Source organism: Dipodomys merriami, unplaced genomic scaffold (genome assembly GCF_024711535.1).
Source record: "Dipodomys merriami isolate MVZ:Mamm:240054 unplaced genomic scaffold, mDipMer1.0.p SCAF_464, whole genome shotgun sequence".
In the NCBI taxonomy this organism is placed as follows: domain Eukaryota; kingdom Metazoa; phylum Chordata; class Mammalia; order Rodentia; family Heteromyidae; genus Dipodomys; species Dipodomys merriami.
The window spans coordinates 563,724-588,642 of NW_027206029.1; the positions used below are offsets into that span (position 1 = coordinate 563,724).

General features: G+C 38.8%; 1 protein-coding gene across 1 annotated transcript in view; it reads left to right on the top strand.

Moving 5' to 3' along the window:
• Window positions 1-24,919, top strand: part of LOC138808649 (VWFA and cache domain-containing protein 1-like) — a 228,165-nt gene that overhangs the window by 122,596 nt on the left and 80,650 nt on the right. Inside the window, exon 4 of the mRNA XM_069994908.1 lies at window positions 15,713-15,819. Coding sequence (XP_069851009.1) covers window positions 15,713-15,819 — 107 coding nt within the window. The remainder of the gene's footprint in view (window positions 1-15,712; window positions 15,820-24,919) is intronic.

Below are 24,919 nucleotides of genomic sequence, written 5' to 3' on the forward strand. Positions count from 1 at the left end.
GGCAGGGGCGATGTTTAAACGTCTTCCATATTTGTAAGCTTTTAAATCCATTACCTACATGCAAACTTTGGGAGATTACACATTTTTAAAAAATGCAAACTTTGAGCCAGCCACCACTGGCTCACATCTGTAATTATAGCTACTCAGGAGCCTGAGATGTGAGGATTAAAGTTCAAAGCCAGCCTAGGCAGGAAACTCATGACACTCTTATCTCCAATTAAGCTCCAAAAAAGCTAAAAATGGAGCTATAGCTCTAACGGTAGAGCACTTAGCCTTAAGTACAAAAGCTCAGGGATAGCACCCGGGCCTTAAATTCAAGCCCTAGGACTGGCACAAAACAAAACAAAATAATGCAAACTTTGGAGACTGAGTAGTGTGGCTTATTCGTGTAAGCATGGTTACTAGATAGAAGCTCATGATTAGAGACCAGCCTCAGCAAAAGTTAGCAGAGATCTAAAAACAAGCCAGGTATCTGGGCACTGGTGGTTCATGCTTATAATCCTAGTTACTCAGAAAGCTGAGATCTAAGGATTGCCTTTCAAAGCCAGCCCAGGCAGAAAAGTCAATGAGACTCTTATCTCCAATTAACCACTAGAAAACCAGCAGTAGTTCAGTGGCTCACATGGTAGAGCTTAGCCTTGAGCTAAAGAGCTCAGAGACAGAGCCCAGGCCACAAGTTCAAGCCCCACAACAAACAAACAAACAACAACAAAAACAAAGCCAGGTGCCACAGTGTGCCTCTATAATCCCAGCTACTTGAAAGGTGGAGGTAAAATGACCACAGTCCAAGTCCGGCCAATGCATAGTTAGTCTAAGACCCTATCTGAAAAACAAAACTAAGAAAAGCTCAAGTGGTAGCGTATAAGCCCTGAATTCCTTCCTCAGCACTACAAACATTAAATAAATAAATACCAGAGTTTAGATGATTCTTTCAAAGAATCAGCATGCCAGGCATGGCTGGTGTCACATTTGTGCTTGCATGAAGAGCAGCTCCCCTTGGAACACTCTCCCAGTTGCTACCCATCCCAACCCAGAGCCCAGGCTGTTATCAATCACCTGCTTGGCTCATAATTGAATTTAAGTGTTCATCTCATGATTTGAACATGGGAATAGACTGGACATGGAGAAAATTACCTTGTCCATGTGCTTTCCCTGCTTTGCCAACCTCCATTCTTACCCTCTCAGCTTTTTAACAGATCCAGCCCTTCAATGCTGGAGAACATGAGGCTGAGAATGTCTGTTCCTGAACCCTGACTGGCAGACAGATGAGGCTTTATCATATGCTGAAGCCATTGTTCAGTCAGCACCCTGCTTCCCCTAGGCTTCTATATCAATCAATCAATTTCATCTTCCACAGTACTTAATCCATTTCCCACTTAATTTCTTTCATACATGTCGCTGCTTGTTAGTATTCTTCCTTTCTATTTTTTTGATGTCTTTATTTAATAAGGAGAGGGTAGAAGCTATATTAGGAAGATAAACTTAGACTCAAGTTCTGTTTTGCTTCTCCATAGAGGAGTCAGTGCTGTTGCCATTCACTTAACAATTTTTTGTTTGAAAATCATGAAATTGGCGTGCAGGCATTAGGCCTGGCCTGGTGAGCAAAGTGATCTGTGATGGAGTTGGAGTCAGTAAGCAACTTGTTTCCAAGGCTGTCTGAATTCAGACACCTACAGCTAGGAGACTTCACCTGAATAGATAATCATTCTCTCATGCCTATCAGGCAAGACTTTAAAAGCTTCACTGATTCTAAACATGAAGAAACTCTTTGGATTCCTGCTGTCTCATGGGCACCTCTGAGTTAGGAAAGTAGAATCCGTCTAATTTGCTATGAGTGTTTTCTCAGGAGGTATGTCAGGAATCAGTTCTTACTACTCAACCTCTGGAGGGCATTATATTGCAGACAAATCAATTAGCTTTAGGTTCTATCGCAAGAACCCTCAGGCTCCTGATGATATAGTTCTAGTAAGTTGCCACCCTTACAACTGTTTATGTCAATCAGGGTTCTTCAGAGAAACAAAACCAGTAAACTGCTTGTGCATACACCTGGAGAGAGACATGGATATTGATTTTACATGATTATTGGTACAAGTCCAAAATCTGCAGGGTATCTGGAAGTTTGGAGAAGAGCTGCAGTTCAAGTCCCAGAGCTGGGAGAATAGCTTCTTAAGGAGGTTCATGTTTGTTCTACTGAGGACTTCAACTGATTAGATGAGCCCTACACACACTGAGCACTCTGCTTTACTGAAAACTCACAATTCACATACTTATCTCATCTAAAGATGACTTCACAGGGTCTAGAATAATGTGTGACTACATATCTTGGTACCATGATCAAGCCAAGTGAATACATCAAATTAACTAGCATATTCTTAGAGAAAGGATTAAAGGTTTTTGAACCATTAAAGCTTCTATGAACTTTCAGACTTAGACCAGAGAGTGTCAGTTCTTATTCCCAGAACTTTCTGCTGCGTTCTCCTCCTACACTCTTTTACAAGTTAAGGCCCGGGTTTATCAAATATCTGAAAGAAGTTCCAGAATTTGAAATTATACAAATTTTTATCTTATCATTTCTGATTCTTTAAGTATCATTGATAGCAGATGAGTCAAAAATAAGTTACTGGGGATTTGATTTTCATTTTGATCATTAACATGTTGATTCATTCAGATTTCTGTAGTAGATTCTTTAGGGGATTTATTATATATTTTAAAAATTAGAGATGTTTGAAAAAGGGAATGAAAGGATGAGGTGATAGTTCCAACCAGGGGACAAATAGACAATGTAGTCTGGTTTCATTTATGTAGGCAAGTAGCAAGGCAAGATCTGAACTGGACTATTGGTGCCTACTGTCTCCTGCTTTAGAAGGGAGAAGGGAGGTGGGTCACAGGTGTTTGAAGCTGATTCTGGTGAACTGTGAGTATAATGGTAACAGCAGGTAAGGTGTGTTTGCACTTTGTGTGCACTCTCCTCTTTTCTTATTACTGAAGTTCAAGGCCCTGTCACATTCAACTTCACGTTCAATTCCTTGCTTGAACAGGTCCTTTGTAAATATTTGTTGAATGAGTTAATACGTGGTAGCACACTTGATTTTGTACTTAGTTTTGGAGACCCAGCAGTGATGATGATGGAATTTTCAAGCTACTTTACCTTAGGCAGAAAGGGGCAAGTATCAATACATCATTTAGTGCCCTTTCAAAAGTTAATACACTCATCTGGACATGATTCCATATTCTAAGCTTCTAGGACACTATTCAGCTAAGGCAAAGTGGCAAGTGAAAATGAGAATGTAAAGAGTTTACAGAATACTCAGGCTTGGGAGAAGGACAGTGGAATTTCTACAGCTAGCTCCAGAATAAGAATGCTCTACACCAGAAAACAGCAAGCAATTGAATGAGAGCAGGTAGAGACCCAGCTGGAACAGTGGATAAGGGACACACTGGGCTGGCAATCCTGGGTAACCTGGAAAGTCCATGGTCAGGTCAGTGATTTGAGAAAATTAGGACATTGGCAAGTGAAGAATAACCATGTTGGAAAGGATGTTTCCCAATTTGATAATTACAGAGAAAAGCATGATATATTGAGGGACAGTCATAGGAAATCCAAAGACAGATGACTGGCAAGAGTGAAACACAGACAGTAAAGGCAAGGGAGTATATAGAATATGTGGACCTTCGGAATAACTCCTGTTTGCACTGTACTTGATGATGGTATAATTTGGGGAGAGGAAGGGAAAAAACAAAATGTTTAAATAGGGATACAAGTGGACCCATTGCAACAATGAGATGTACAACACTATGTTGTTAAATGAACTTTATAATTTTGGGGGTGGGAGTGCAGTTGTGGAGGTGGGAGGGAAGGGGTGGTAAGGGAAAAACAAAGGAGGAGGCAACAATGCTTGATAAGAAATGTACTCATTACCTTGTTCATGTAACTGTAACCCCTCTGTACACTATTTTCACAATAAAAAACTTACTAAAAAATATGTGCACTGTGATAATTAGGCTTTTTTAGAGATTTGAGTCAGGAAGAAGATTTACTTTTTTTTAATATATAATTTTATTTTATTTATTTATTTTTTTGTCGGTCATGGGCCTGAACTCTGGGCCTGGGCACTGGCCCTCAGCTCTTCAGCTCAAGGCTAGCGCTCTACCACTTGAGCCACAGAGCCACTTCTGCCTTTTTCTGCTTATGTGGTGCTGAGGAATTGAACCCAGGGCCTCATGCATGCAAGGCAAGCACTCTACCACTGAGCCACCTTCCCAGCCCCAAGATTTACCTTTTTGTTCCTTTAGTTTTGTTAACAATTTTATTAGCATGCATCTGTTGTACAAGAGGGTTTCATTGTGCTATTTTCCTACATGTGTACAATATATCTGGACCAAACTCACCTCTTCATCTTTCCCACACCTCAACACAATTTCAACAGGCCTCCTTGTTCTATTTTCATATGTTTCTAAAATATGACCATATTTTCCCTCATTCAGCCACCCCATAGGCCATCTCCACTTCTAAAATTAAGGAGGTGCCATTTAACAGTTTATGAATGCAGTGCATTTTGATCAGCATTACCCCCTTCAACATTGTCGCCCCTCCTTTGACCCACCCCCCTTACTTTTCTTAATCTTGTGGTATATAAAATGAATGCTTGAGTACATTCTTTCCACTCTCTTCTCCTTTTCCTTCCCCTACTCCTCACCCCTTAGCCCTATCCTCCATCTTGCTTGTACACATTTCCTGGTGATGATTTTATTGGGCTTTGACCTAGTCTTTCTAAAACATTATACTATTTGAGTTCTCCATAGAGTCTATTATACTTCAGTTAATTCATTTGTAACTACTTGCATACCACCCAACATGTTTACATCTAGATGTATAAATATATTCTATCTACCACAAATGAGGAAAGCCATGCAAACTTTCTGTGGGTCTAGCTTACTTAATATAATTTTTTTCCAAGTCTTTTCATTTCCTTAGGAATAGTACAATGTCATCATTCTTTCTAATGGATGAGTAAAATTCCATTGTGCATATATAGCACCTTTTCCTGATCCATTTGTCCATTGAGGATGAATGGAACTCCACAGACTCATTCTCCAACAGAACCTTTCTTTCTTTCTTCCTTCCTTCCTTCCTTGCTTGCTTGCTTGCTTGCTTTTCTTTCTGTCAGTTGTGGGGCCTGAACTACGGGCCTGGGTGCTGTCCCTCAGCTCTTTAGCTCAAGGCTACCTCTACCACTTGAACCACAGTGCTACTTCTGGCTGTTTCTACTTATGTGGTGCTGAGGAATCAAACCCAGGGCCTCATGCATGCAAGGCAAGCACTGTACCGCTGAACCACCTTCCCAGCAGGTCCCTAACAGAACCTTTTTCATTTTTCAGTGTACGTTAATTATGCAAAAAGTTATCACAATGGCTTTGACACATATATTTTACCCTGATCAGTCCCTTTTATTGCTCTCTTTCCCTGTTCTCCCCTCTATTCTTTAACAGCTTTCAGTGAGTTTCCCAATGCCATCTTCATCTACAGACCCAATATAGTTCAATAAAGAAGGGAGATTGTTAAAGATGGATCTAAATTTTTAATTGAGCACCCTAGAGGATGAGAATTTGCTGGCGAAGGGGGAAAAATCAGAGCAACAGCTATTTAAGAGAAAAATGAAGTCAATATGAAGCTGCCGATTTGGATTTTGAATTGTATGTGGGCCATTCTTAGGAGGTGGTTAGTAAGAAGTTGAAAACAACCAGTAACATCATTTTATTCTCACCTCTCAAATATTTCCTCCTCATAACTCTGTGAGGCATATGAAGAGCGTCATGTTCAGGAGAGAAGGTATAGCTGACATGTGTAAGTTTATTTTTAATATATTTTAATTGTTCCTTGGCACAGAAATTATTCTTACTTATGGAATAGAGTGTAAAGTCCTAACACACACATACAATGTAGAATGCAATGACTTACTGGCATATCAACCACCTCAGAAATTTCTATATTTAATGTTGTATTTGTGCATCATGTAATAATGTTTCTAGCTAAAACAGTTGAGCCACATGTAAACCACTTCTGTTTTCCTCTCAAGCCTGATCTTAAGGTAATGCACATGAGGTGTAATATAAAGTGTTTAAAACTGTTTGCCTTTCATTTCTTGCTATTGCTATTCTTGCTTGGAATAAAACACCATGACATAGCTCAGTGGTGTATCCTTGTGATTCCAGGCCTTCACTCTGTGTCACAAGGGCAAATAAACTGACAAACTTGGTCCCTCACCACGGAATTTAATTTTATGTCAAGTCTTGTTTCTTCCCCAGGAAGATATGTTTTGTGTTTTTATCCATAAAGTACTGTGTGGCAAATCTTTACTCTTCTTAATCTTACATTTCCATCGCGAGTCCCTTTAACAAGTATTACCTGCAGGCAGACTGAATGGTACAGATACAGTCTTTACGGATATTGGTACCAGCAGGCCTTCCTTGAGCTGAGCTCAGAATTCAACAAAGATTTTGCAGAACATTTGCATTTCTGAAAACCTACTCAATTACATCAGTTAAGGCATATAAAAAGTTACATAGGCTTGCTTATGTTTCACTGAAATTCTTAGCCCTTTACTTTGGCAAACAGCAGTTGCTTTAAATTATATTCTTCACATGATCTCTGAATAACCTGGTAGATTCAGAAATATTTCTGCCCAGCTTTTAATCCTTGCCTGCCTCTCCATTTTACAAGTAAGGAAGTAGAATTAGAGAGGTTATAGCAGAAGATGGCATTAGAATCTACGTTTCCTAATTCCAAATGAGTTGGGGCTTCTTGTTTGTTTTGCTTTGCTTCGTTTCATTAACTTTGTTGTCTTGGTGTTTGGAGAATGGATCTTTCTATGCAACCCAGACTGGCTTTAAACCCATGTTCCTCCCTCTGCTTCCCAAACTCTGAGATTAGTGTACCACTGGTGAGTTTTTCTTTTAATGATAAAATACTGTGACCAGGGGTAAAATTGGGATGACTCATCTGTCCAGTGAGGTGCTCAGCTATATGTTCTTTAAAATTTCATTTTTTTTTCCAGAATGATCAACAGTTTCTGAATCCGCTAAATATAAAGCCCTCCCACAGTGGCTACTTTATTTAGTCTAAAGCCAAATTCCTGCAGCAATGGAACCATTTCCATGTGTGCAGAGAAACAGAGATATCTACATTGGTGGGCATCTGTGTGGCTATTATTTTATTATTATTATTACTGTTTATAAGCAAGCACCCTCACGAAAGCCCTTGGGTCAGCTTTCTGTATTTTCCTGCTCTTCACAGACAGAAGGCTCCGGAGACCTGCCTTGTTGCCTTCATATTTAATTACCCCAGCTACATGCTATAGATCTTTACATACATGGTTTAGGGCTTTCCTTTCTTTTTCGAATCTATCTCTAAAAGAAACTAGCTGATGAGATATACTAGCTTAAAAAAAAACAACATTCTGTTTTAACTGAAAACCAGAAATGTTCCTATAAGCTTTGTGTGTGTGTCTTACTGTGCTAAAATATCAACGTGTTTTCAAAGAAGGCTAAGATCTAAAAACCATTCTGTCTAGGATCCTTTCTTTGGGACTTACCCACTGTGATTATGTTCAGATGTCTTCATACTCTAGTTTTATCAACTATTTAGTAATGAGTAAGTAATTCCCTTTACTGACACATCAGCCAGAAGTATTCCATATCATATGTCCTGTTTCTTTTGCAGAGGAAGGGAGATTTGGAAGGGCCTCTCTCCTCCACACACAGTTGCCTGAAAGATGGACCTAGCTCATCTCTAAAGTCATCTGCTAACTGAGGTTCTTAGCAGTTGTCTTTGATGTTTCTATTGTACCATTCATGGTTGTCTGCTATTAACTCTACCCTCTGTGTATATGCAGGATGAGGAAAACATTTGGTTTGCAATCTCTGGTCTGTATTGTAGTATTGAGAAGATAGCCTTTAGGATTTCCGTATTTAGGTTTGTTAGGAACTACCCTCTTCACAGGCTGGTTCCAGGAGAGGCCTTGGAGATAAAGAAGTAAAGAGGATCTTTCCTTTTATGTCAGCCAAACAAGAAAGAAGGTAAAGGATAAGTCTCTTCTGGAGATTAGCCACCGGACAAAAATACTATGGGATACTGTAATCGTGGTCTGCAGACTCGGTCTGCAGACTCCTCCAGACCACTGACCTCTGCCTGCTTTCTTTTAATTCTCCCAGATACCTCCCCTCTTCCTCTTTCATCCTTCTCCTCCTCCCTTTTCCTCTTCCTCCTCCTCTAGTCTCTTCCTCTTCCTACCTCTTCCTCTTTTATCATCTTCTTCCCTCCTTCTCTACCCCTTTTTGCTCCCTCTTCCCCTCTTCTCCCCTCTTCCTGATCTTCCATTCTCTTCCCCTTTCTCCATTCTCTTCCTTTTCCTCTCTTCTTCCCCTCCCCATTCCAACCTGATGGTAGATAAGGAGAAATGTTTGCTGTGCCTGTAGATCCAGTTTCTATTGGCCCTGGTTGTCACCTGTACAATTTTCCCAGCTTCTGTTTACCTGTGGAAACCAGAGCCAAGGACTGTTGTGGGGAAATAGTGCAGAAGCTATGTGGTTGGTTTGCATAACACTCAGACCTGAGTAAAGAGGGTGACATCCTAAGTATGCTCTGAAAGCCTCACCTTCCAAGGACATTTGTAACTAGCCCCTTGTTTCCAGTCTAGCCTGGCTGAACCCAGGAGGTTTAATCCTTATTACTGATAAGAACAAAAAGAATGTGACTTATCACTCCCATCTCTGCCTCGATTGAAGGCAAAGCCATTTCTCGAAACATGATTACATGATATTTGACAGCTTTTTCAGTTTGCCCATTAATTTAGGTGTTTGAATAAGTAAACTCAGTTGGGGAGGTTCAAGTATCATTGACTTTATAAATGTGAGGTTCCTTTTTGAAGTGATCCCACTCTTGGCCCTTTCCTCTCCCATTCAAACAGAGTTTAAATATTTGCCAGTGCAGATGTTTGATTCTTATCTTAGCTCTTTCTTTGTTTAACTTTATTCTCCTGGGTGGTTAAGTGGAAGATAAGGGGGCTCTGTTTAATTCTTTTCAACTGGTGTTGCTCAAATATTTAGAGAGTCCATGCTTCCCAGAAAGAATGAGCAAGGAGGAGCCTGGTGCTATGGCCGTGGGGAGATGAGTCTTCTTCTCTTTCACAGTAAATCTGACATTGTCAGGCTGTTGCTAGGACCAGAGCTTCTGCCAGGTGAGAGGGTGTCTCTTCGTATCTGCAACTTTCAAGCCTCCCTCAGCTACTAGTAAGGGCTTTTAGTCCTCCATTTCTGCAGAAAATTGTGTGCTTGGTGATGCTGCAGCCCGCAGCCAGGGCCTGCTTGTGTGGTGGGGAACTCGCTTTGCTTTCAGAAGAAAGGAGATGTGTGTGTGTGTATGTATGTATGTGTGTGTAGATGTATATACACATATATATGAATATATAAAACTCTTGTACTTATCTCAGCATTTTAGAAGTGATTAATAAAACAAACACACAAGTTTTTTTGTTGTTGTTGTTTTTTAATAGCCCCTGCCCCATTAGCTGCTATTATATTGGCTTTTGTATATGGACTCAGTGAGTACTTAAGCCTTACTCTTCTAAGAAATCCACAGGGATTTGCTTTTTAAATCATTGCCTTAAAAACATATCCATGAACAATACCACATTTCACCACCGCCCTTGGAGCCCACACTGGGGGTGTGGTTTTCTGTGTGTTATGTGATGAATTGGGCAGGCTTCCCTAGAAATGTTCAGGAAAACCCAGGATTCTGAATGATTGGCCTGGCAAGTCACCTTCTCTAGGAAATTTAAACAAAGACCAAGCAAGAGATTCAGGAAGTAAACCCCAAATGTGTGTGTGTGTGTGTGTGTGTGTGTGTGTGCGCGCGCACACACACACACACATGCATGCCTGTGCATCTTTAAAAAAAATCTTTCTCTTGCTAAACTGGGACTCCACTGAAAAGTTGATTTACACTGTGAATTGAGGCTGAATGAAATCCAATTGGAACTCACTCGAACACTGTTTTGATGTAAGATTCAAAGCTTCTGCAAATTTATTTTATCTTCTACATTTGCTGATCTCCTGCTTGTAAATCCTGTTGAAGGAGAATAAAAATGACTGCAGCCTGATGGGAATTAAATGTCTGAAGTTCAAAGCAGTTTGCACATCAGAGCGAATGTCAATCAAATGAACATCTTGCAAGGCAGGCAGGGAGTGAATTTCTCCATGGGGAAGAGATCAAAGTGGGAGTCACAGTTCTGTTTTCTCCCTCGGGATGCAGTTTCGATCAGTTGTTCATGAAAGCAAATCCAGAAGGAAGTTTCTCTCCCCCCACCCCTCATCTTTTTCTTAAGGGGCTAGGAGAAATGGAGTTATTTCTCTTGAAACTGAATTTTATCTTAGGAAAATAAGTATAGAAGGCAATTTTTATCCAATATCTCTTTTTTTTTTTTAAGAGTTGAGGTCTGAAGGGGATTTAGATAGGATTTTCTACTGTCATTACTAACTTTCTAAAAGCATAAATATAAAGAATGAAGTAAACTCAACTTCTGAAATTGAATTGCTTATTTTCTATGAAAATCTATGATTTTTTTCCCCAGTTCTTGACCTTTTCATAAACCTAGAATGATTGTACTGTCTCATGCCAATATACTTCTCAAAGGAAAATCTTCAAGGTAACCCTTTAAGAATAACTGAAATGTGTGCTTTTTAAATAAAATATCTTAAGCATGAACTTTTTATTTCCATATTCTCCAAATCATGATGAGTAAAAAGCATGCTGTGTTTTTGTTGCTGTTGTTGTTTTTAAATAAATTGCTTTTCTCAAAAGCACACATGTATTAAATGCCTTCCTGCCTTATATGTCTTCCTGCCTTTGACTAGGCAACCATTCTGCCAGGGACAGGAAATGGCTAGTGTAGCAAGGATGGCTAGTCACGTTTTGCCCCTGTTTGGGAGTCCGGTAAATCCAGAGTCCAGACAGAACAGCAGGCATTGACATGTTGAGTAGAGAGTTAGAAATATTCCCTCCCATTTATTACTGCTTCTAGCAATTACTTCTCCCAGTCTGGCTGGTCCACCTGCCCTGGGCATACTATCCCTTCTTTATCTCTTAAGCCCCATGTTGATACCAACTTCCTTACTTGGCTCATACATGGGTGGCAGGAGTGGTGAGAAAAGCATCAGAGTGGGCTTATTTCCAAGCTTTCCACTTGAACTTGGCAGATGGGGGTGCATGCTCCATCTCTGACATGTAGTACATGTGAGAGAACTCTTGTGAGATAAAAGTTAGCTGTTTGATAAATTCTAGGAAATATAAATGCCCAGAGATTTCTGATGACTTAGCTTTCTGTTTTCAATAAATTTTAATGTTAAAGTTTTTATTGATGCTATTGTTTGGTACCTGAACCCTGACAGATAGACACTGAAACTTAATCATTAGGATGATCATATTAGGAGATAAGACCTTTTGGATTAGGGCCCTTACAAAAGAGGCCCTGGAGGGCTGCCTTGCTCCCCCTTCCATTGACAACACAAGATGCAGTACCCATGAACCCACCATAGTGTCTTGTGGGCCCTCAGTTGCCACTTAGATCATGGACTAACTATCTATCTTCCACAACTGTGAGAAACACATTTTTATCTTTTTCTCTTTTTGTCAGCAATGAGGCTTGAATTCAGGGCCTGGGCTCTGTCCCTGACCTCTTTTGTTCCAGGCTAACACTCTACCACTTAGAGTCACAGCTCCACTTGGTTTTCTGGTGGTTAGTTGGAGATAAGAGTCTCACAGACTTTCTTGCCCAGTCTGACTTTGAATCAAGATCCTCAGATCCCAGCCTCCCAAGTAGCTAAGATTACACAAGTGGGCCACGAGAGGCTGAGAAATACATTTCTAGTGTTTATGATGGTGTTTTGTATTCTGTTGATACAAGTAGAACCTACAGCCAATCTATGGATGGATATTGTGCTAAGCCTGATTATACAGCAACAAGAAAAAAAAATAGATAACAATATAGGCATGTGTTTAAGAAAGCTCCTGTGTCCAGGCTCTGAGTTCAAGATGTAGGTATGGCACAAAAGTATTTTTTTGAAGAGGAAGGACTCATTCTTGGCTGAACTGACAGTAGAAATTTGAGGGAGGAGGATGGGTTAAACACGGAATATAGCAGACACTGGAGACTGGCTTAGTTGAGGTTCCACAGAAAAACATTTCAAGGGCCCAGTGTGGTTGGGAGGTGGTGAGAAGAGAAGGGCAGGTTGATCATTGATTATATCCTACCTTGTGAAACCTTTTCTTGCCTAACCAATGTTTACTAAGCACCTACTTTGTTAATGAGTTACTTTCATTTTGTTGTTATAAAGATGCCTTCTTTAATGCCCCTGGCAATGATCTTCTCTGTGTAGAAAATAAGAACCTATATTAATAGTTCCTTGGTGTCTTCGTAGTTCGTGGGAGCCAGCTTTTATTTCACAAAAACATGAGGAATCCTTACATCCTCAGCACTGTACTTCAGTCTTCAAAAGATGAAGGCTGTGAGTTCCCCATCCAGGTAGACAAGGGCCAGCTTTGAACCTACCTTTTCCTGGGCAGATTTGTCAGTTTTCATCCTAGTTACCCTTTTCAACAAGCTTTTCTATGTATGTGTAACAGAGTAACAGTATGACATTAGCAAAGCCAAGCAGTGTATCCTTTATCCACCCCAAACTGTTGATTGATAGGTTCTAGTTTCTCATAGATCGTTGACTTGCTATATGGTCTTGTGAAATGGGTAGGTAATTAAGAGGCTCACAATTTGGATAAGAAAGTCTACCTGTAAATGGTAGCCATGCCTAAGAATGCCCTCTGTCCTTGGACTTTTAGAGGCATTCTGGGATGTACCAGTACTCATCAAAAGCTGTTCTCCTTCATCATAACTTGTCAAAATCAGATTCCTGAGCCTCACCCCTACTTTACTACATCACACACTTTAAGGGTGGACCCCAGGTGCATGCACATTCCAGCATGCATATCAGGGCTTTCTGGTGTAGCTTGGCTCTCAGTATTTCATAACTATTCAAATCAGTTATAGTCTTTAGCTGCTAAGACATCTGAAGCTTTCAAGAGAAGCCCAGAACAGGAATAGGCACCATGGATATTCATGAAAGACCAGTTAATGTGAGCACCTATTTTTGACAAGAACAATAGTAAACGTTTATATTATGGTGAGTGACATTAACCAGATATTGTGTCTCCCTTCATGGGACTTTCACCTACTATTCATGGAACCTGATCCACAAAAGTCCATCCATCAAAGATACACAAATGTCCCAGGCAATAGAGGCTCATACCTGTAATCATAGCTACTTGGGAGGTTGAATTCAGGAGGATCAGAATTCCAGGCTAGACTTAACAGAAAAGTCTGAAAAACTCCATTGCAGTGGAATAAGATGGGCATGATGGGGGTGGGGGGAATATGGGAAGGGATGAGAAGGGGAAACAAAGGAGGAGGCAACAATGCTTGATAAGAAATGTACTCATTATCTTGCCCATGTAATTGTAACCCCTCTGTACAGTATTTTCACACACAAAAAAATAACTCACACACAAAAAAGATGGGCATGGTGGTAAGCGCTTGTCATCCAACTACAGCAGGAAGCCTAAGAATATACAAGAAAAGAACCAAGCATAGTAACAAACACTTGTAATTCTAGCATTCAGGAGGTGAAAACAGAAAAATCATGAGCTCAAAGCCAGCCTACGCTACACAGCATGTTCCAAGCAAAACTGGGTTACATAGCAAGACCCTACCTCAATAAAATTAAGATGCTTAAAAAAAACATAAATAGAACCATATCAATGGCATATGTTTTGAGACAATAGAAGGCCCACATGATATAGACTTGGAAAGCCAGCCACAGCTGGTCTTCATGAGGAAGGAGACTTCAATTGTCTAATACGGTAATCCTTTGCCATGATTCACTTAAGATTTAATAAAACAGGAAATTTAGTGTTTCTGTTACATGTATTTCAAATGTTCACTAGACACACACAGCTATAATATTGGACTGAACAAATGCCATCAACATCATTGGAGAAACTTTTACCTTTGACTTCCCTGGTCAAACAAGTCTAGAAGCCTCCTGCTTTAAAAATTAAGTTTTATAGTAACAGCCACACTTCATCTCTTGCATGCCCTCAGTGGCTGCCATGCTATAAAGGCAGCGTGGAGTCATTCCAATAGAACATGTAGCCCACAAACCCTAAAACATGTATGATCTGTTTTCATATCATATAAGTGTTTGTGAGGAAATAGACTGTGTGGCTGGCTACATGTAGAAAGAAGGGTGATGTTGCTGGACCAGCATGCACACTGGACAGCTGCTACTGTATTATCTCTTCTGTGTCTCCCCATCTGTGGCTTTAAGACAGCAGTCTTCTCGTCTAGACAAATTGGAGCAGGCCCAAGGGAGAGCAGCTATATTGGTGAAGCAACTGTGTCCTCTAAGGCACTGTTGACATTGTTGATGTAATTCTGCACTGGGATAGAGGCTAAAGAAAGGGCTCCTAACACCCAGTACCTCCTTCCTGGTGGTGATATGTACTCCAACAGATTGTTTAACTTGTACTGTTGAAACTCACACCATATGAAGACCTCACCCACTTGTTTATGCAATCATTTCAGCTCAGTAGTTCTTACATTTTATGATATGTAACCAACAAATAATCAAAGGACCCAATGGACGTTACTCCTAGGTTATACGTTAATAGAATTTTATTAATGACGTTAGCCTTAAAAAAAAACTATTATCAGTTGAGCTTGAGTATATCTTAGAAACTTCAAGAGTTCTTCTCAGTATCTGAAATCCTAAGTAGATCACATGGAAGTTTTTTTTTTAATCCTTCTTTTTTGAACTAGATACAAATAAAATAGTCCTAAAGACTATATGTAAAAATGTGTGATTAGCAACCATCTAGAGTACTAGCATTGTATGGCTACAGGCCTAGTCTTGGATTCGATCACCAGCACATTAATTAATTATTTAGTTAATAATTAATTCCTGACTCTACTATCAGCTCCAAACCTGCTAAAATATAACAGTCACAATATATGCCATATTCCACAAGAGGTGCTTACATACATTATTTCTATTTTTTTTGGCAGCTTCAGAAAGTTTTATTATCTTCTCAGATAAGAAAGCAGAAGCTCAAAGTTGAACATGTTTCTCAGGGTCCCACATTTAGTGGTAACAGAGCAGAGGCTCCAGTCAGACCGTGTTACTCCCAACATTCTTTCCCTTCCACCACTGTCCATTTTTATACTTCAGTTATTAATTTTTCACATAAGATAACTGAAAGAATTAGCGCTCAAGTGTGCATTTTTCTAAGTCTAGTCTGGATTTTGTTTTCTTTGTGATTTTTAATCAATAATAGTAACGTAAGTTCCTTTTTAAAAAGTGGTTTTAAAAAATCAGTTGTTTTGTGTACTTCTTAGCATTTAACTCGATTTCTAAATCTTCTAAATTTGAGTGTTATTTTTCCCCATATTCTGATTTTTTTAATAACCGTGCATTCAATGTAAAGTCATTACTATTTATGGGCTGACCTATTTGCACACATTATGAACTATTATTTTTGTGTTGATTGGCTTTTCTGGGTCAGATAATGACAAAGTAGGCATTTTTTAATCTTCTTCTATTGTTTCAGATTTGATGGGAACTTTAACACAAATGTATCCAGAACAATTAGTTGTGATCGACTTTCTACTACTGTTAATAGCCGAGCCTTCAATCCAGGACGAGACTTAAATTCAGGTGAGTAATTTGTTGGTTTCATGAAAAATGAACCACCGTGTGTAAAATGAATAAATATATTCCTTATTTGTTTATTCATTCCTCATTTTTATATTAATGTGCTAGTGTTTGAAGTCAGAGCCTCATGTTTGCTAAGCTCAATTGAGTCATGCTCTTGTTCTATAAGTTTTGAAGACAACTGTCATATACTTAATACTGGATATGATTTTTTTTTCCTGGAACCCCCAATGAAGAAAGAAAAGAAACCTGGCATACAGACACCACATACCAAGTAACTTGGTAGGCTCTTTAATTCATCTTCTTATTTGTAAGGAGTTTTACCTTTGGATTGCTAAAGGTTGATTTAGAGACCAACTTATTATTGCAACAACAGATGCTAAATTTTATTTGCAGTCTCTAGTTACAATTTTGAATTTGTTTTGTGGTTTTCTGAATACCACAAGAAATTATTAAGTTAGTACCATAACACTACACAGGAAGACTGAACTTGCTTCCTTGTCTTACTATAACTCGTCTATATACAGTTGTAATTAATACTACTGCACAGCATTGAAGTCATGTAATCTCTATGTTCTCTTGCCCTGGAGTTCCACTGAATATTTGTTTTTCATTTTGTCTTATGTTGGATCTCAACACTTAAGAAGCTTCACTGACTAACAGATGGAAGGATTTTTAGAAATAACATCAACTTTGATTTTTCAGGTCCTAAGCCTTTCCTTATTCCTGGAAACTAAAGGCTCTATCTTATCCGTAACTGTGAAAAATTCTATTTCCCAAAGCTAAGGACTACTGTGGACACATTAAACTCAAGAGACAAGTTAGAAGACTAGAAAAAGTACTTGTGAATTCCCATCCAGGCCCCATCTGGAGGAAAAATTGTTGTCTTTGGGAATTATGTACACAAACTAGGCAATCAGTCTGTTGGATCTGAAGTGAAAGAACTGTTAGCTTTAAGTTTCTTAGGGATAATAAAATTTTTAGCTGTAGATAAATGGTTCAATCTAAATCTGCCAGGCATATTCTCTGGACGTAAATACATATAAATGATTCAATCATTTTTTTAATGATCATAAAACTTGGAAATCTTCTGGAGCAGGTGAGGTTTCTTACTAGAAAGGAAGTTAAATGACAGTGTTTTTCATTTAAAAAACAACAGAAGAGAGTAGATGGGACATAAAATGCTAAGAATATTAATTGTGGAAGATTTCATAGCTGGTACAGGGTATAGAGCTAGCACTTGATTCCTCAGTCTCAAAATGTATTTTCCCTCTTAAAAATGCTTAGTAACACAAGATATATTGTGCATAAAGTCATAAGGCTGAAAAAGAGATATTTGAATAGAATTAAATATAAGGGCTTCCCCCAAAACACAACATTGTACATAGTTAAGGATTTTGTAATTCATGCGAACTTGAGGGGATCTATTTGACCTAATTTAAAAAAAAACTCCATTATTCATTTATATAAGATTTAGAGATCCACTTAAGTTCAATAGTTACCTTTTTTTTTCTGATGGCTGTTGTGGGGCCTGGGTATTGTCCCTGAGACTTTTTTTGCTCAAGGTTGGCATCCTACAACTTGAGCCATAGTGAACTTCTGGCTTTTGGGGTGCTTAGTTGGTGATAAGAGTCTCATTGACTTTCCTTCCTGGGTTGGTTGATCCTCAAATCTCATCCTCCTGCACAGCTAGGATTACAGATATGAGTCACTAGTGGCCAGCTAACAATTAACTTTTAGTAATCAAAGAGCGGAGTACTTTTAAATTTCTTACTTAATTTTAAACTAAACAGCAATTATTCTTATAAACAAAAGTGGAAAAAGAGAATTTCAACAATTAATCAGTTCCTGATTATCCATAGATTAGTACTAGGTTGTCCCCTGTGGATGACTGAATCTGGAGATGCTCAAGTCCCTAATAGAAAATGGTGCAGTATTTGCACACATCCTCCCACAAGTTTTAAATCATCTCTAAATTACTATTAATATCTAATGTTGAGCAAATGCTGTGATGTAAATTGTTGCATTGTATTGTTTAATTGTATTGTTTAATAGCATTACTTAAGTGTACCTGTTCAGTATAGAATTAATTTCTTAACAGGGTATTTTTCATCTTAGGATGGTTTAATCCACAAATGTGGAAGGCTGACTATTTCAAATGCAATTTTAACTCTTTTAGGTTAGGTAGTAACTTTCTTAAGTATTATTGATAGATGATCTTCAGTGTGATGTTGAGTGTCTATTGGACGCTCTACTAATAAGAAATGCCAGACTGGGCAGTGAGCAGTGCATGCTCACCAGAGTGAGCATGATCCAGAGTGAGACTTCTGTGCTGTGGCCCAGACCACATGCCTCAGTGAGTAGACCAGAACCTAAAGGATCTGGAAACTGCTACAGCCACAACCTGGTTCTCATTTCATTTTATGTCTGTCCACTGTTTCTGATAATGAGCACATAGCTGGTTTCTAGCTCCATCATTAGTAGCAACAGTACTGCCTTATTCTTAGTAGTACTGAAGCAATCCAAGTTATATCTTCCTATCTGCTAACTGGAATAAATACATACATAGAATTTGTTCAACAATTATTTATTAAGCACTTTCTATATGGTAGATACTAGTTTGGAAGCTGTAAAGAAAACAATGCCCTAACAGAACTTAGAAAGTGGCAAAAACTCCCATGCTCCTGGATTGGAAAGATCAACATCATGAAAATGGCAATACTCCACAAGGCTATCTACAAATTCAACGCAATACCTATCAATATTCCAACTTCATTCTTCAAGGAAATAGAAGAGGCAATCCAAAAATTCATATGGAACAATAAAAGACCCCGAATAGCAAAAATGATCCTTAACAGAAAGAACAGTGCTAGAGGAATATCAATATCAATATCAATATCAATATCAATATCAATACCAAATTTCAAACTCTACTACAAAGCCATAGTAAACAAAACAGCTTGGTACTCAGGACCAATGGAATAGAATTGAAAACCCAGAAATGAACCTACAGAACTATAGCCATCTAATATTCGATAAGGGAGCTAAAAAAATAGAATGGAAGAAAGACAGCCTCTTCAGTAAATGGTGCTGGCAAAATTGCTTAACTACTTGAAAACTAAAGCTAGATCCTTATATATCACCTTGCACCAGAATCAACTCCAAATGGATCAAAGACCTCAGAGTCAAAGCAGACACTCTGAAAACATTACAGGATGGAATAGGAGAAACCCTAGGTCTCCTTGGCACAGGCCAGAATTTTCTTAATAGAGACCCAGAAACACACCAAATCAAAGAAAGGTTGGACAAATGGGATTGAATGAAATTGCAGAGCTTCTGCATGGCAAAGGACATAGCTAGCAAGATCAATAGAAAGCCCATGGACTGGGAGAAGATCTTCACTAGCCATACAACAGACAAGGTTCTCATATCTAAAATATACCTGGAACTCAAGAAATTAAATCCCCCAACAACAAATCTTCAAAGAAACAACTGCCCAATAAATAAGTGGGTTTAAAGACTTAAAGAGAAACTTCTCTGAAGAGGAAAGAAGGACAGCCAATAGACACATGAAGAAATGCTCAACCTCTTTAGCCATAAAAGAATTTTTGCAAATCAAAACAACATTGAGATACCACCTCACTCCAGTTAGAATGGCTATAATCAAGAACTCTAATAACAACAGATGCTGGAGGGGATGTGGACAGAAGGGAACTTTACTACATTCTTGCTGGGAGTGTAAACTTGTTCAACCACTTTGGAAAGCAGTATGGAGGTTCCTCAAAAGACTCCACATAGAGCTCCCCTATGACCCAGCAAGCCCACTTTTGGGCATTTAACCAAATGATCACAAACAAGGCCATACTAAAGCTACCAACACAACTATGCTTATTGCAGCATTATTTACCACAGCTAAGATATGGAACCAACCCAGATGCCCCTCAGTAGATGAATGGATCAAGAAAATGTGGTACATATACACAATGAAATTCTATGCCTCCATCAGAAAGAATGACATTGCCCCATTTGTTAGGAAATGGAAAGATTTGGGAAAAATTATAAGTGAAGTAAGCCAGGCCCAAAGAAACATAGGTCCCAGTGTTTCCCTTATTTGCAATAACTAGTATATGTCTGAGTCGAGTAGAAAAGGTCAGATAAGTTGATGTTAGGGGAATGAACCCCAAGATAAGATTCAAATGTTTTTTTTTCTTTCATGCAATTGTTTCTAACATATTTATAAGATGATTTCTATGTTGCTTTGTATGTCCCTCCCCCACTGTATAACCCCTGCTTTCACTGTATTTGATGTTGGTATAATTTGTGGAGGGGAAGGGCAAAAACAAATCATTTAACTAGGGATATAGGTGGACCCATTGCAACAATGAGATGTACAAGTCATTATGTCGAAAAACGAACTTTACAACTTTGGGGGGGATCGGGTCGGGGTAGGTGGGGGGAGTAAGGGAAGGGATGGGAAGGGGAAACAAAGAGGAGGCTGCAATGCTTGGTAAGAAATGTACGCATTATCCTGCCCATGTAATTGTAACTCCTCTATACGGTATTTTCACAATTAAAAAAAACAATGCTTATGATGAGGAGGATGACCCTTCTATATTTTAATAAGCAAGTGTGTTGCAATTCTAGATGATAATGTGGAACTATATTTCAGTATGTACATGCGCACCCCCCTCCTTCTGAATGGATTAATAACAATGATCAGAGATTTTAAGACTGTTTCTCTTTCATTCACTGGATGCTTTCTACCATGTTAACAGGTAACAAGAGGGCCCTCAATAGAACTAGCCTTGCAATAACCTTCTATAACTTATAAACTACTTAGTCTGTGGCATTCTATTGTAGCACCACACAACAGATGACCACAAGCACTATCAAGGAGCAATAATTGGAAGATGAGGCGAAGCAGATAATGTTGGTTGGGGTTTGGGAATGGGGGGAAGAGAAATGCTTCTGTTTTAAATAGACACTCACTTGGTAAGATGTGAATATGTCAGTTGTAAATCATGAGGATTCCTAGAAGAAATGTACCTCGGCAAAGGTCTCAGCGTAGGATGTTTGGTGTGCTCTGAAACTGTAAGAAGACCACAGCGGCTGTGATGGAGTGAACAAGGACGGGAGTGGGGGATGGGAGAATGTGAGATTAGGTCAAAGAAGTACTTGGGTACCAGGTCTTTGAAAGCATTACTTTACTGTCCAGGAAGGAGCTTTTGCTCTGAATGCGGTAGAGCATTTCTATGGGGGTTAACTTATGTTTCTTTTGTAAGAGTAGACTAAGGTACTTGGTAGACACCCAAGTAGAAAACCATCACAGATGCTTATGTATATAAGTCTACAGTACAGGGCAGGGGCAGAGCCAAAGTAGTTGTAAACGTGGAGTACATTCAGTCTAGATCGCACCAGCACACAAGCCTACAGTATAGGGCAGGGGCAGAGCCAAAGTAGTTGTAAACATGGAGTACATTCAGTCTAGGTCGCACCAGCACACAAGTGACCAGAGGGCACTTCGTCTTGTTGAAAGCACTGAGAGAAGAGGACACCTGAGAAGAATTAGAAGGCACAGTTAACATGGTAGGGAAGAACAAAGAGGGTATCTCCCTGAAGGCAAATGCGGAAGCACTTCCAGCAGAAGGTCAGCTGTGTTATAAGAAGGCCCAGCAGGATTAGAAGCCTGATGATAGGAGGTAGCAATGTGGTCGTTGCTGGTGAGCTTGTAAAGGATCATTGGAATAGTAGATAAGTGAAAGACTGATTCTAGGAGTGGGATCAAGCTGTTGAAAAGGAAGCAGTTTTTTTGAAACAGTGAGCACATGTACGCCTAAGGTTTGCTTGAACAAAGACTGGAGGAATTGCAGCATATATATGTGTAGGTGTGAAGGGATCCAAGGAAGAAAAGCTAGTGATACAGTAGCCTTTTCCTTGATGAAGTTGGAATGGTGGAGCACAAGATGGGAGACAATTTTTCTGTAGTAACAGGAATGAGCGAGGAAATGTAAGTGAGTAGAGATGTCAAATGTAGCATCTGAGAATTTGGATGCTGAGTTTTTGGAGTAAAATTTAGCTGGAAGAAGGGGATAGGAGGGGTAATAGACAACACTATCAAGCCTAGGGATTGTGGCTCACTTAGCACACTTGTCTAGTGTATGAAAAAAAAATCAGTAGGTGACCCAAATAGTATATAACATTTTTTTTTTAAATTCCTACATAATGCTGCTTTATTTCAATGTTTATCATTAAGGTTGAGCTAGGTAAAAGAATTTGAAAACTATTAGGGACGGCAGAATTCCATAGAATATAGTTAAAGACTAAGATCTTAAGTTCTGATATTTCTAAGTCCATGTCTCAATGTGTAACCTACAACCTATCAAGATTTATTCTCAGCAGAGTTGACATAGCTAGATTTATATGCAGCTTTCGGCCACATTTAGGTAGTTAAGAACTGGCTTGCTTGCATTTGAAGTTTTGTGACATTCTACCGGGCAGTGGCTGCATCCCAAAGTCCACATCCTAGAGCAGTTATTTGTAACATGAGAAAAGTGGTAGATGGAGTAGCATGACCTCAGAATCCCCCTCCCCCATGCTTTTCCTCCTCCTGCAGCTCATGCCCCTTTTGAGAGCGGAATTAATGCACTCTGTAGGCTATCACATGTCTGATATTTACATCTGTAAGATGTCCAGCCCCGGGCTCTTTCAGATTGTATATAATCCATCAATGGACCCCTAATTGATAACACAGTTTCAGATTGCCTTTCAGACTAGCTGGAAACAGACTCACATAAATTATAAACTGTTCTTAGATTCATTTATCCAAAACTAGGTCATGTGTCCATCCATCCAACACACATGTGCATTTTTTTTATTCAGTTTAAATCACTACCACCTCCGGCCCCCACCCTTCACCAGATCTCTATTTTCTAAATTGACTCCTTATCCCTGATTCCATTCAAATAACTAAAGTTTGACAGCACATGTGTTATATTATGGTGCTGGTAATGTTTTGTTCAGGTTCCTTTCCTGCTTTTATTCTAAGTTTCTTACTCTTCTTTTTTTTTTCTTCTTTTTCTTCTTTCCAATTTCCTGCTGAGCTATTTTCTTGGGCATGGCCTGATCCCTAAAGAGAGTTTATTTGAAAGAGTCCAAGGAAAGTTGTCTCTTGCTCTCTTGAGTTATGTCATCGAGGTGAGGGTAGAAGTAGGAGGTAGTCTTTCTTGCTGAAAGGAAAAGTGCCTGAACTTTCTTTACTGTGTTTGATTGAAAGAACATTTGAAGTTGAAAACTTCAGTCTTGGTCACGCTGAAGTCTTCATTGAGATTCACAGGATTCACAGGGCAGTAGGGGCATTGGGAAGTCGTGTGGCAGATGTAAATGGTACAGGACATGCAGGTGGGCACCTGCGGCTGTACACTGTTCTGTGTCTCAGTGGCTTCCTCACTTCCTCTGTGGGAATGACCACGGCTTGCTACATGATTTCACCTCTTTTTCCAAAATAGACAGTCCCCAGCTTACAGTGGTTCAACTTTTTCTTTAATACTCTTTAAAAGAATTTTTAAGTTGTTTTAAATATTTTAAAATGTATTACAAAGGTTTCTACTCATTCAGTAGAAACAGTCCTTTGAATCTTGTTCTTTTCCTGGGGTAGCTGTTTTATATCCACAAACATGGCAGCAGTTTTGAACCATCACCCAATCATAAAAGCAGACAGACAATAGAGACTCTATATTATTCTTAGTTCCTGATCTAGTGTACGCAATAAAGATGAAGCATATTAAATGCTTCCTTGACTTTATTATATTTCAAACCTGTGATTTTTTAAAAATTTTACTTTATCGTAAAGATGCTGTACAGAGGGGTTACAGTTACATGAGTAAGGCAATGAGAACATTACTTGTTGATCATTGTTACCCCTTCCCTTGTTATTGTTCTATGGTGGTTTTATCAGGATGTAAACCCATTGTAAATCAAGGATATATCTGGACAATGAAAATTGTCTGTTTGATGTTAGCAGCATTCACAATACAGTGAATACAGGCCATGGTCTAAAACAGAAGAACAAAAATCAACCACACTAGGAATTCCTGGTTCCTTTTTATGCTTAATCCCTCCAGCATTCTTAGGGTCATTTAAGATGTGGTAGTTATATAGCATCTAAAAATTATTCAGTCACTTCAAAATCTAGATTCTTCAGCCAGATTCTTGATTCAGTTTATATGTGCATCTCTTGATATGTATATGTACACATGCAAAATTAAGTATCTAAACAGGTTTGGGTCATTTTTTAACTGTACTTTTCCTTTCAAGCTGCTATTTTAAAATCTGTTGTGTCTTATACTTTAAAATCAAACTTATTATACAATTTGTGATTATTTTATAAGCTACATCCTAAATATTTTTATCTGATCATAATGAATAGAGCCCATTAGCATATAGCATATGATATATTATAGTACATTTGATCATAATGGATAAAGCCTGCTTTTTGTAACTTAGCAAATATATATACTTCCATATCATTGTACTGATAATTATATAAATTACTAAATTAAACCATCAACTCAAGTCCAAAATTTAGATACTCATATTTATTCCTATGTTAAAAATATAGAGTAAGATTCTACATTTCTACTTGGCCACTTTGTGGCTGTATTTTTTTTTTAAGAGTTGGGTGCTTTTTTGGGGGGGAAACTTCTTTTTTATGTATTTTTAAATGTTTAAAAATTGCCATTAAATAGTTGTACAAAGGACACTTTGTGGCTGTTGACATATAAATCTTATTTTGAAAAGTTATCATCTTTTGGGTTCTACTAAATTATTTTCTGCCACTCTTTTTCTAAGTATTTGGGCATTTCTTTACTCTTTGTATCCTCTGAGTTTGTGTATTGGAGAGAAAAAAAGGGAGAGAAATAGGACCTTTACAGTTTTGTCCCAGAAGTTTGCAGATTCTCGGGGCCCATGAATGAATGAAGAAAAGAATAGACTAGATATTGGGGGGGGAGGGGCAGTGCACATGCACAAGCCAGTCCTGACTCTTGAACTCAGGGTCTGGGAGCTGTCCATAAACTTCTTTTTGCTCAAGGCTAGTGTTGTTCAA